Below are 13,151 nucleotides of genomic sequence, written 5' to 3' on the forward strand. Positions count from 1 at the left end.
AGGTCTATAGAATAGGACATCAGTGTTCTTGTGTTGTACTCTTTAAATTTAACAGAAAATATTACAGATGTATCTTAATATGCTTAACATTTTGTGTACTACATCACTTTCCTCACCAGAGGGAGGAATATCTATTTTTTCTCCCGGAAAGCAGCTTTTAAAAATTTAAAAGCTTACAGCATTCTTGATTTATTCTGTAGACAAAATATGTTTCTCTTGGGCTTCATCAGCTTTTTAGCTGAATGAGGCCGCTTGCGCTTTATGATCAAACAGGATTTTTGCACTAGAAAATGAAGCTTTCATAGCTTCAAAAATGGCCCCCCGAGGCTTGCTCCTCAGCAGGCCAGGACCAATATTATGGCTGAGCGAGAAACAAAGAGGCATTTCTGGAGCTAAAAATCTATGTTTTCACTGCAACAATCCTAACAGAGCAAGAACAAAGTGCAAATAAAATTTTATTAGAAAAAATTAAAAGCCCAGTGCTGCAATTGTGACTCCAGAAAAACTCCCATGGTCTGCAATGAGGTTATTTCCTAGTGTCTCCAATGGGATTACTGCCTGAGTTTGGATTGCAAAGATTATATTAACAAAGGAGTGATTCCTGCAGAGCTGCCTCATTCCAGGTGTGAGACTGGAGTTGTACAATATCCATTCCCATCAAAACTATCTGCTTTCAGACTCGGGAAAGTATATTTTGACATTTAAAATGAGCTAGCCTTTTCCTCCATTCACCTTTCAGGGCCCTGTTCCTTCTCCAGGAGTATGGTCTGTCCTCATTCTTAGCATGGCAGTGCCAGATGCCATGCTCCTGGCATGGCCACTCAACACTTTTGCTAGCTATGTGTCTGTTATCTTTTGTAAGGGCCCAGTCACATGAGAGAGTAAGGGCTCTCAACTCCTATTGGCTTGAATACTGTAAGAATACAGGGCTATCTTGCCCCCTCCTGTGGGAATGCCCAGAGGATTTGGGGAGGAGGAAAGCTTTTCAAGGATCCCCTTGTGGACTTTCCCACACATGATCCCATCAGTGAAAGGGACCTGCTTTTCCCTTGGCCAAATGGATTGCAAGCCTGCCCCCAAGCTATGTAGATCCCAAGGTATCCCTAGGCATGGAAGCCTCTCTAGAACCTCCTTCTGTTCCCTGGAAATGCAGTTCCAATGAAACCACGCCATCAGGACCTCCACTGTCCCCAGCTGCCTCTAGGAGACCCCTTAGGGGAGAAGTACGGAGAAGCCCCTTCAGAAAAGGTAACATCAGATTTGGGCGTTTTTATAGAAGATATGTTCTAGCTCATATAGGAATTATTTCAGAGAAGTCCTATGGCCTGTGTTATGCAGGAGGTCAAACTGCCTGATCCCAAAGGTGCCTTCTGGCCTTGGAATCTATGAAGACAAGGCAATATAGCCCCATGCTAATCTCTGCAGGGCCATTTGGGGGCAGAGCAGGTTTTCACAGCCAATGTGGGCAGCTTACTACCAGCCCCGTGCCTTTCCATTCCCATCCACTACCCCAAGCAGATCCTGGAAGACATGCTGTTGCAGCAGCACCTGCCCTGACCTCTCCATGTGAGGGGGGCGGGGGGGTGGGATCAGGTCCATATGTAGTCTCCTTGGTGCACAGATCAGGAGGCAACAACCTGGACGTCAATTTATACAGTTTCCTGTTATATATAAAGACTAAAATAGTTGGGCCCTGTACATATCCCAAGCATGCACCAACTCAATCATTCAAAATGCAGCACTGATGGAAGCTTTAAAAATGACAGACACATGCCAAAACAGTATCTGAGAGACAAGGTGGGTGAGGTAAGATCTTTCATTGGAACTCTGCATAAGCTGGAAAGCTTGTCTCTTTCCCTAACAGAAGTTGGTCCAATAAAAGGTCTTACCTCAACCACTTTGTCTCTCTAATATCCTGGGACATACACGGCTATAACAACTGCATAAAATGGAGTACGTCCTACCGAATCAACACTTACAACCACTCTCCCAAACAGAAGATGAAAGAACCTCACCAGAAGCAGGCCTCAGAGGCCTGTTCCAAAGCCTGTCGGTGCCAATAAGAGTCTCTGCTGAATCTGAATGGCTTTTGGCGGATGCCAAATTCAGTAAATAGCAGAACAGTGAGCATAACAAAGGTGCTCTTGTGATATTTCACAGCAGAGCCAATGAGAATGAGAAAACTGTAGAAACAGAAAATCACTGAGTGTCCTCCCTGGTCCCCGTGTCTGTTTAAAAGAGGGGCAGTTGATCTAGCCATGTCTACATTTTACCCATTCCCCCTTCTCTGTGAAGGTAATTGCAGAGCTGGTTTAGAATGTAACAACAATTAAATCTGAAATTGATTGGTCACATTTATCAGCCTTTCAAAAAGCACATTTGTAGAGTTCAGTCAACTCATAACAAGACTAGTATTTATGATATGCATGGCAGCTCACTAGCACTACAGAACATGGCTCATTAGTTTGAGCTGGGCCACAGCTAAGGTGCATGCAAACCGCTTTTTCTGTGTTCCCAGACCTGCAAGACACTCAACCTTGTGCTCAACTTTAAGTACACAAGCAAATTCATCCCTGTTCAACAAGGCATGCAAGCACTTACATTATTAACTTTAAGCAAATGAAGTTAAACACATGCTTTGCTAAACATGAATGAGATTACTCACATACTTAAAGCGAAGCACACGCATAATTGCTTTGCAGAATCAGGGCTTCAGTGAGTAGGTCTGAAAACAGGAATTGATCTTTCTACAGCCATTGATGGTCCATATTGCAGATTTCTCCTGTACAATGCTGATACAGTATTGAAATAGTAAAGTACAATCTGATGTGTAGAAGTTCATTTTGGTTTTCTCATCATGCAGGATTTATTAGTCCCCTCTACTCTTTCTCCAGTCAGCAAGCTAATGAAAAGGACGACAAAAAAAGGAGAAAGCCACTAGTTATTTCCCTGGCTTTATTCACAAAGAATCACTTATATTTTTCCTCTACATAATCTGTATGCAGTTAGTGTTTTCATTATCCCTCTGTAAATAAACCACCTGTTCAGGATTTGCAAGTTTCTTCTTCAGGCATGTTTGTTTTACACACAACACACATATTTGGATTTGTGTAATATATATTAGTAGGGCACCCCCTGGTGGCACTGATGCAAATGGCTATTTTGGAACTTTGGTAAATTTCTATAACATTTCAAATAATGCAACCTGCCCCAGCCAACTGGTGCAGTGGAGTCTCTTTGGCTCGAGCACACATTTCTTATGCCTCCAGGTGTCAAAAGCACAGCATGCAAATTGACCACACAAAAGGCAAACACATTTTGATTATTAATCTGAAATATCATTTTCAGGTGGCGTGCAACTATGGCACCAGATGCGTCTTTGTATACATTTTACATAGATTGTATGCAAGCATGGAGGTTCAATACTTCAATAGGTACAGCTAATCCCTTGAAGCATCCCTAGCCCCACAACGGCTATAAATGAGTATTAGAACCAAAGATGGCACATTTTTTGCTCCTGCCCTATTTTCTTATTGCCCACAGTGTGCTTAGCTAGGAAATAAAGCTGTGAATCACAGATTCTTAAGAGGGCAACCCCCTCTGTGTGAGACAGGAAACAATTTGCAGAAATATACACTAGCCATGATGGTGTATAGCTGCTGAGTATGTTCAGATAAGAATCACTTTTAGCATGCTACATTGTTAGCTGAATCAAAATACCAGAGTCACCGCTTAATTTAAATTGATGAGCAATGGCAGAAATTCTCATTACCCCGAAGAAAATAAATTCTGGGTAAACTCTGGGCTCCACTGAAGTCAATGGAAAATTCCCATTGATTTCCTGGGGGCCAGGACTTCACCCTGGGTCTTCACCAACCGTAATAAACAACTCAAATAAAAATAGTAATCCAAACCTAACTAGAGAACAGTGTTATATGCACAAACATTTTGACATTTAGACTTCAAACTTGGACAACAAATACATTAACCATAACCAATTATTAAAGAGTTTTGTTTAAAAAAAACAACAAAAAACCTCCTATTGACTGACATATTCTCAGCAGCATTTAAAGTCCCCCCCTCCGCAATTAAACTGTTTTGAGCACATTTCCCCTACAGTGTTGTGAACCCAAAATAGTGCATTATGCTAGGTTTCAGAGTAACAGCCGTGTTAGTCTGTATTCGCAAAAAGAAAAGGAGTACTTGTGGCACCTTAGAGACTAACCAATTTATTTGAGCATAAGCTTTCGAGAGCTACAGCTCACTACATCGGATGCATACTGTGGAAAGTGTAGAAGATCTTTTTATATACACACAAAGCATGAAAAAATACCTCCTCCCACCCCACTTACCAGCAGGAGAGTGGGGTGGGAGGAGGTATTTTTTCATGCTTTCTGTGTATATAAAAAGATCTTCTACACTTTCCACAGTATGCATCCGATGTAGTGAGCTGTAGCTCTCGAAAGCTTATGCTCAAATAAATTGGTTAGTCTCTAAGGTGCCACAAGTACTCCTTTTCTTTTTGCATCATGCTAGTGCATTACGTGGGAAACTCAGCTCAATGCAGAGAGACTCACACAAGCTGCCACCATAGGACTAGTTTCAGAGTAGCAGCCGTGTTAGTCTGTATTCGCAAAAAGAAAAGGAGTACTTGTGGCACCTTAGAGACTAATCAATTTATTTGAGCATAAGCTTTCATGAGCTACAGCTCACTTCATCGGATGCATGCAGCAGGAAATACAGTGGGGAGATTTTATATACACAGAGAACATAAAACAATGGATTCTGGGGGAACTCTTCCTGAGGGTCAAAACAACAGACTGGATTTCTACATAGAGTGCTTCCGCTGACGTGCAGGGGCTGAAATTGTGGAAAAGCAGCATCATTTGCCCCATAACCTCAGCCGTGCAGAACACAATGCCATCCACAGCCTCAGAAACAACTCTGACATCAATCAAAAAGGCTGACAAAGGAGGTGCTGTTGTCATCATGAATAGGTCGGAATATGAACAAGAGGCTGCTAGGCAGCTCTCCAACACCACTTTCTACAAGCCATTACCCTTTGATCCCACTGAGGGTTACCAAAAGAAACTACACCATCTGCTCAAGAAACTCCCTGAAAAAGCACAAGAACAAATCCACACAGACACACCCCTAGAACTCCGACCTGGGGTATTCTATCTGCTACCCAAGATCCATAAACCTGGAAATCCTGGACGCCTCATCATCTCAGGCATTGGCACCCTGACAACAGGATTGTCTAGCTATGTAGACTCCCTCCTCAGGCCCTACGCTACCAGCACTCCCAGCTATCTTCGAGACACCAGTAACTTCCTGAGGAAACTACAATCCATTGGTGATCTTCCCGAAAACACCATCCTGGCCACTATGGATGCAGAAGCCCTCTACACCAACATTCCACACAAAGACTGACTACAAGCCGTCAGGAACGGTATCCCCAATAATGTCACGGCAAACCTGGTGGCTGAACTTTGTGACTTGGTCCTCACCCATAACTATTTCACATTTGGGGACAATGTATACCTTCAAATCAGTGGCACTGCTATGCATACCCGCATGGCCCCACAGTATGCCAACATTGTTATGGCTGATTTAGAACAACGCTTCCTCAGCTCTCATCCCCTAATGCCCCTACTCTACTTGCGCTACATTGATGACATCATCATTTGGACACATGGAAAAGAAGCCCTTGAGGAATTTCACCATGATTTCAACAATTTCCATCCCACCATCAACCTCAGCCTGGACCAGTCCACACAAGAGATCCACTTCCTGGACACTGCGGTGCTAATAAGCGATGGTCACATAAACACCACCCTATCCCGGAAACCTACTGACCGCTATTCCTACCTACCTGCCTCCAGCTTTCATCCAGACCACACCACACAATCCAGTGTCTATAGCCAAGCTCTACAATACAACCGCATTTGCTCCAACCCCTCAGACAGAGACAAACACCTACAAGATCTCTATCAAGCATTCTTACAACTACAATACCCACCTGCTGAAGTGAAGAAACAGATTGACAGAGCCAGAAGAGTACCCAGAAGTCACCTACTACAGGACAGGCCCAACAAAGAAAACAACAGAACGCCACTAGCCATCACCTTCAGCCCCCATCTAAAACCTCTCCAACGCATCATCAAGGATCTACAACCTATCCTGAAGGACGACCCATCACTCTCACAGATCTTGGGAGACAGGCCAATCCTTGCTTACAGACTATTCCTCACACGTTCTTGTCAACTGCTGGAAATGGCCCACCTTGATTATCACAACAAAAGTTTTTTTTTCCTCTCCTGCTTATAATAGCTCACCTTACCTGATCACTCTCATTACAGTGTGTATGGTAACACCCATTGTTTCATGTTCTCTGTGTATACAAAATCTCCCCACTGTATTTTCTACTGCATGCATCCGATAAAGTGAGCTGCAGCTCATGAAAGCTTATGCTCAGATAAATTTGTTAGTCTCTAAGGTGCCACAAGTACTCCTTTTCACCTTAGGACTAGAAACCCTCTCTCTCCTAGACCCTCAGTGGGGCTGGAGAGCTCATGAGCATCACCAGATTGAGCTTCATCTGTATTCAGTCTTGAGAGGGGCTTCCAGGGGCTGTGGAAGCCTCCTCAAGGGGATTCTGAGACAGGCAGAAGCCAGCAGGTGAAGCTCTGAGCACATGTTTACACTGGAGCTATGTAGGCAGTGCAATGGCACATGGCCTCAATTCAGATAGTCCTGACCTCCTTGTCGCTATCTCAAGGTTGGATTCTTCTAGAGTCCAAACCCCTGCTTTGACAAGCAGCATCACTCACCACCAGAAAAATTCAGAGGAAGTTCTGGAAGGAGAACTTTGAGGTATTTCCTGACTTCTCCATGGGGTTTTCAGAGAGTTCCAGTCTGACCGTGGGCATTTTGTATTTAGAATGTAAACGTTATGAAAGATGGATGTAATTATGCTACTGCACAAGTCCCAGCAAACCATCCCTCCCCCCACCCCAAAAATCTATATCCAACTTCTGTTTAAACATGTGGGCTTTGATTTGGAGTTCTCACTGCTGAACACCAACGCCTTAATGAGCACATCCTATCAAGTTTGACTTCTAAAGGGTTAATTAATACAACAACACTTTCATTATTTATTATGCAGCTGTGAATTTCCTTTCCAGGCACTAGCTTGCTTTTAATTTCCATTATGACCATAAAAATCACCATTATACATAAAGTATAATTGTATAATTATAATAATGTATAATAACTTATAATAAATTATGATAAGTATAATAATTTATAATACTTTATAATTTATGTATAATTATACATAAAGTATAATTGTACAGTTGCCTTATACATAAAGTATAATTGTAAATATAGAGGTTACAGGTTCAGTTTTAAATCAGTTGTGACAATGAAGTCACAAACACCTATTTAATGGTGATGTACTATATAAATATTGGCCTGTAAAACATCCCCTTTTGCCCATGCAATCATCTTACCAACCACAATTTTCAGTGAACCCATACACAAAAGATAATAATAATAATAATAGGCTATACTTTGTCAGATATAGCCCCTGATCCTACAGACACTTTTGCACATGCTTAACTTTCACTCCATTGAAATCAGTGGGACTGCTCACCTGCTTCAAGGTTAGCACAAATATTTGCAGAACTGGTGCCTTCCAAAGGAGCAGCTAAATGATGGTACAGAACTGCCAAACACAAATATTGACACTTTCTCATACAGACACTTTTCCTTTTAATTAAAAACAAAAATAAAAGTCAGATACATTAGGCTATTTGTTATGAAAAATATGAAGTTTAAATCCTAGCAAAATCAGAGTGAAGTGAGTTTTAAATCCTAGTAAAAATGGATTAGTAACAGTGCTAGCTTTAAAAATTTTTTGATACAGTTCAGTACATACAAATATGAATGTACAATTTAGTTAAATAAATCAACACTAAAAATCTGACAAATTCCAAAATGAAATTTAAAGGCCTGTTCCCAAAGATCCTTTGGGAAGCAACACAAAGTAGATGTCTGGCAAGAAACAGATGCTGTAATGCAACGGCGCTCTTGTGATAACTTTTTAAAATAAAAGAGTCCTATTGACTATTAATTGTTAGTGTGGACTTATGATGAAAAATTAGTTTGGCAAGTCATTCTACTTCCTCTTTGACTCTCAAGGAGGTACCAGTACTGAAACACTGGCATTTCAATGAATAACCGAAAGAATGCTGAGGTGGGCTTTTTCCCCTGTTAGTACCAGGAATGCATGTGCAATGCCAGGAAAACTTGGAAGATTCATACTTTTTCCTTGGAACAGAAAACTTCACAGAACATATTAATGAATGCTTGTTAAAGGTGCCTTCATATTTCCGAGTTGCCATAATATATGGGAAATTCTCTAAAAAAATAAAGATTTACTAATAGGAATCAGGTAGTTGGACATTTCAAGGCTTTTGTACCAATGAATTTTTTCTAGAGACATGGGCATATTTGGGTTAGATGCTGAATTCCACACTTCACACGGGGGCTCCCAGGATAACAACTGCACTATACTATTTCTTGTAGAATATTATTTGCTGTTCTCCTTTCTCCAAGTTACCGGGCTCTCAGAGGCTCTTCAGCTACTTTTGAGTATTAAATGTAGTTTTTGACTTCAGGTTTCAGCCTCATCTTCCGAGATTTAGTATGATCGCCAGACACATTCTTAAAGAAAGCAGATGCAGAGATAGATGAAGACCCTGCAACAGCTGGGCCATACTAGCACAGCATAATGTGCCATCCCCCTCAGACTCTGTTCAACCTAACAACCTAGTGATCGTCACAAAGTACCTTGTAAAACAACACTCCGTGCAGCCAGTAATATGAACTGAAATTTCTTGGGACTGGATTGTTCAATCTGCCTCCAGGAGAAGAAGTGACCCAGCTCTAGTAAACCTGGCTAGGATGGGTGTACAGGAGGAGTGTGAACGTCTGTGGGGTTTGGGATACCAGCTTTATAGATTTCAGAGTAGCAGCCGTGTTAGTCTGTATCCGCAAAAAGAAAAGGAGTACTTGTGGCACCTTAGAGACTAACAAATTTATTTGTTAGTCTCTAAGGTGCCACAAGTACTCCTTTTCTTTTTGCAGCTTTATAGAATTATTCTTGCCTCTGAGAACCCCTGGTGCTTGGTGGATTTAGGCAGTGGAGCCATGTGTGGGAGGAGCAGGGGGATTAGAAGCCTTGTGTAACTTCCCTGGCTGATCTCAAGATTTCTGAGCACAAATCCAGTCGAGTTAATATGCAACCAGAAGCAGCATTAATCATCATGGTGCCCCCTCCGCATCTTCTACTATGCAGCCCTCAAGTTCCCTGGTACCTCTTATGGCTTTCTCCCAGTGGGAGAGGGGAAGAGGAGACAGACCTGTAAACTAGTTGCTGAAGGTTAGCTTAAGGACTGAAATTGGAAACCAGGTGAAGGAGGTAAAAGAAATGATCTAAAGTAACTACAGAGAAAAACTGGGTAAAGAACAAAGGTCTATGAGACTGGATGATTCTGAAGACAAAAGATTGTTAACTACTTTTCATTTTTCAAGTGCTTTTCAGAGCATTGACTAACATGCATCACCCCAACCCTCAACGTACTTAGGTAAAGAGCTTTCCCCTTATCACAGGGAAGGAAGACTGAGGCAGAGAGGTTGCATGACTTACCCAAAGTCAGAGACACAATCAGTATCAGAGCAAAGAGGTGAACTTGTGTTCCTGGCTCCCATGTCTGTGCTTATACCACAAAAATACACAGCTGTCTCAAGGTAAAGTGCTGTTTTGTTTTCCAACATGCTCATCATCAGGGATTCCACAATATTAGTTTCTCTAGTAATTTATAGGCCTGGAAACAATTAAAGGAGACTTCCTGCTACTATCAAATTTCAGTCAAATGCTAAGGTTATTTGTGGGGATATTAGATGCTATATAAAATTAAACAAAATATTTAAAGGAGTGATCTTTTAGACATATTACTACCTAGAAATTTATCATCACTTTCACTGAATGGATTTTATTTCACTCGGTTTTGTGTTGTTTAGTTCTGCCCAAGTCACCGCTGTGGAACTATGATTGTTCAGCTGTAGATGGGCTCTTTAAATTTTTTAATGTGATAACCTAGACAAGGAAACAAAGTGAAAACTCCAAAGTTTTCTACCTTAGAGTAATAAAGTTACAGGGTCTTTGTTGCAGGTACATTTAAATCCAGAAGACAGCCTGAAAATAAAACAAAATTAGTTTCAAATGAATACATTAGAAAGTTAAAAATATACAGAGACTAGAGCAGGTTCTGAATTAGAAATCTTAAACTGGTCTCCCACAGAAACAATTAAAGAGGGAAATAATTACAGAGTTAGCAGATCTGACATAAAACCAGTCACACTGGCAACAGCACGGAGTTTTGCATTTCTAATGTTTGTAACAAACACCAAAGCTCACGACAGCCTGTCACTTTTTGATGGATGATGGAAGACTCCACTTCTGATGTAGAAAGTATCCTTTACAATTCCAGACCTGGCATGAAGTGGAGCCTTGATTTCAGTAATAACGTCTCCTGAAAAATAAGCACATTTGATTAGCTTTTACGTCTGAAACAGTCTGACAATTACATTATTGTATGCGGTGTTGTTGTAGCAGTGTCGGTCATGGGATATTGGAGAGACCAGGCAGGTAAGGTAATATCTTTTATTGGACCGACTTCTGTTGGCGGATGAGACAAGCTTTCCAGCCACACACAGCTCTTCTTCAGGTCTGGGAAATGTGCTCAGAGTCTGAGCATTCGGACTACTTTCCCCAGACCTGCAGAAGAGCTCTGTGTAAGTTTGAAAGCTTGTCTCATCCGCCAACAGAAGTTGGTCCAATAAAAGATATTACCTCGCCCACCTTGTTGCTCTGATAATTACACTGATATTATGAAAGGGCAGAGGCAAAGCTGGAAGTGACCTTAGTTTGGTCAGCATATTGGGCCCAATCCTGCAAAGCACAGAGTACCTTCAACTCCAATGAAGTGAGCTGTAGCTCACGAAAGCTCATGCTCAAATAAATTGGTTAGTCTCTAAGGTGCCACAAGTCCTCCTTTTCTTTTTGCGAATACAGACTAACACGGCTGTTACTCTGAAACTCCAAAACTTCACAGGAGGTTTTCAGCCTAGCACAACGCCCCCCCCATAGTGTACTGGTTGCATTGTGCCCTATTTGGATCCCCTGTAAAATTGCAACTCGGTATGTTAATAAGAGTGAGGCTCTTGACTCTGAATGACCTAAGCTTTGGTAAGCTTTCATCAGATACTTTTAAAATGTAATGTACAAAATGCATGCACGTGTTCCACCAGTGACAGAAAAAGACCAGACTGTACTGGGGCCCTTGGCAGATTGCCTTCTGGGTTTGTTGCTGGTTGGGATTTTAGCCAGGAACAGAAAGGGTCCACACCGAGCCCCCTCCTCTCTCAAGCCCCCTTCCTTTCGTATCCTTCTCTCTGCATGGAAGAATTGACGTTCTGCTACATTTTTCATCACACCACACACTGAACACACTGACTTTAAAAAAATTTAATATACAAACCCCAGCCGGTTAGGCACTGGGGTCAAGCGAGGAGGAGATATAGAAAATTATGTCCTGGCAGTAGAAACATGCTTAACTTTACTCTCATGAGCAGGCCCACTGACATCCATGGGATGACTCCGGCGAGTAAAGTTAAACACATGTGTAGGCACTTGCTGAATCATAGCTAGAGAGATCAGTTAGTAACTAGAGGGAAACATTTTGGATTAACTACTTTTGTTGTTTGTGTTCCAGCTGGATCCAAGAAGCAGGGGGTTGGGGTAGACAGAGAAGAAACGGGTTGAAGAACATTAGCTAGTGTTAAATTTCCAACCCAAACAATCATTCTTTTGGCAGCCTTCCACCTTACCTAAGCGCCAGCCATACTCCCAGGATGACAGGACTGGATAGTGGAATTTCTCCTCAGGACTCTTCAGCTTTCTCTCCTGCAGGTACAGGTGCCTCCCTTGGCCTTCCTGGGAGATGCCCTGGTACAGCAGATGCTTGGTCTTGGGGGTGGCAGGTCTCATTTCCTTAAGAAGGGGCTCCTGACCCTTATCCTCCTGCTTCCTGGGGAGGCTTACCCCCTCCCCCTGCTTCTTAAAGCCAGTTTCCTCCTCCTGGGTCCTAGGGGGACCGAGCCTCTTCTCCTGCTCCTTGGGAGGGCAGATAGCAGGTAGAATACATTTCCTCCTGGGGCCACTGCAGGGCTCTAGCCTGGGGAACTTGTGCCCGTACTTTACCTTCCAGCTGACCCTGCTAAAAGCCTCTTTCTCAATCAATTCCTTCCAGCGGTGCTGGTCCCTTGTGGTCAGTAGACCCCTCATGGCCTGGAGCAGGAGGTTAGCTAGCAGCTAGCTGCTGTGTGTTTGGTACAAGTTAGTTCCTGCAGCCCCTGGTGTCCAAGGAGACGGGCACGCAGGAGCCAGTGGAGCAGGGTCTCAAGTTACAGCCACCTCAGAGGAAGTGGAGGAGAAGGGGCACTGCGCTCTCCCTTCGTCTCAGCTTCTCTGGATATTGAACAGAATATTTAAAGAGGTGTCAGTGAGCCCTTTAGTACCCCTCAAGCTGAAAATCCAGATGAGCTGCAGGTTGGGGTCAGCCAACAGGTGGAACTAGTTACCCACTCACCAGCTCCCTGTGGCTGCAGAGTTTGTGAATCTTGGCAACAGCAGCATTACAATTCATGTCCACTCCCAGGCATAAAATACCCCCACAATAACCCACCCTTTGGAGCAGTTGAAATCTTGTGCAGATCTTATTAGCACTTTGGTGTGCTGCAGGGGAAAAGCAAAGGGCTAGATCCTGATTCTACTGACATCAACAGCAAAACTCCCTCTGACCTGAATAGGGCCAGTATTGCACCCAGCAAGTGTGCGTGTGCAAGGGATTTGTGAGAAACTTGAGTTCCATGGGTTTTATTTGTGTGGGTTTGAACCAAATCAAAAACTCAGAGCAAAACTCGACAGAAAGTACCAGTTTCACTGTGTTTGGGATCAACTCCAAAAGAGTTTCTGGGTTTCCCCTAACTTCCTGGTGGAACTAGACATTGGCCCTGGGTGG

General features: G+C 42.7%; 1 protein-coding gene and 1 long non-coding RNA gene across 2 annotated transcripts; both read right to left on the reverse strand.

Moving 5' to 3' along the window:
• Positions 1–1,876: 1,876 nt before the first annotated feature.
• Positions 1,877–9,097, reverse strand: LOC122466603. Its single transcript, XR_006292246.1, has 2 exons — positions 7,658–9,097; positions 1,877–2,902 (listed from the first exon to the last, which is right to left on the reverse strand). It is a non-coding gene; the product is annotated as an uncharacterized LOC122466603 (long non-coding RNA).
• A 12-nt stretch (positions 9,098–9,109) lies between these two features.
• Positions 9,110–12,598, reverse strand: LOC119566811 (protein ATP6V1FNB). The gene is made up of 2 exons (XM_037904805.2): positions 11,959–12,598; positions 9,110–10,601 (listed from the first exon to the last, which is right to left on the reverse strand). The coding sequence occupies exons 1-2, from the start codon at positions 12,413–12,415 to the stop codon at positions 10,483–10,485; spliced, it is 576 nt and encodes a 191-aa protein (XP_037760733.1). The 5' UTR covers positions 12,416–12,598; the 3' UTR covers positions 9,110–10,482.
• Positions 12,599–13,151: the final 553 nt, after the last annotated feature.

The sequence above is a fragment of the Chelonia mydas genome, chromosome 7 (assembly GCF_015237465.2).
Source record: "Chelonia mydas isolate rCheMyd1 chromosome 7, rCheMyd1.pri.v2, whole genome shotgun sequence".
NCBI classification, from domain to species: domain Eukaryota; kingdom Metazoa; phylum Chordata; order Testudines; family Cheloniidae; genus Chelonia; species Chelonia mydas.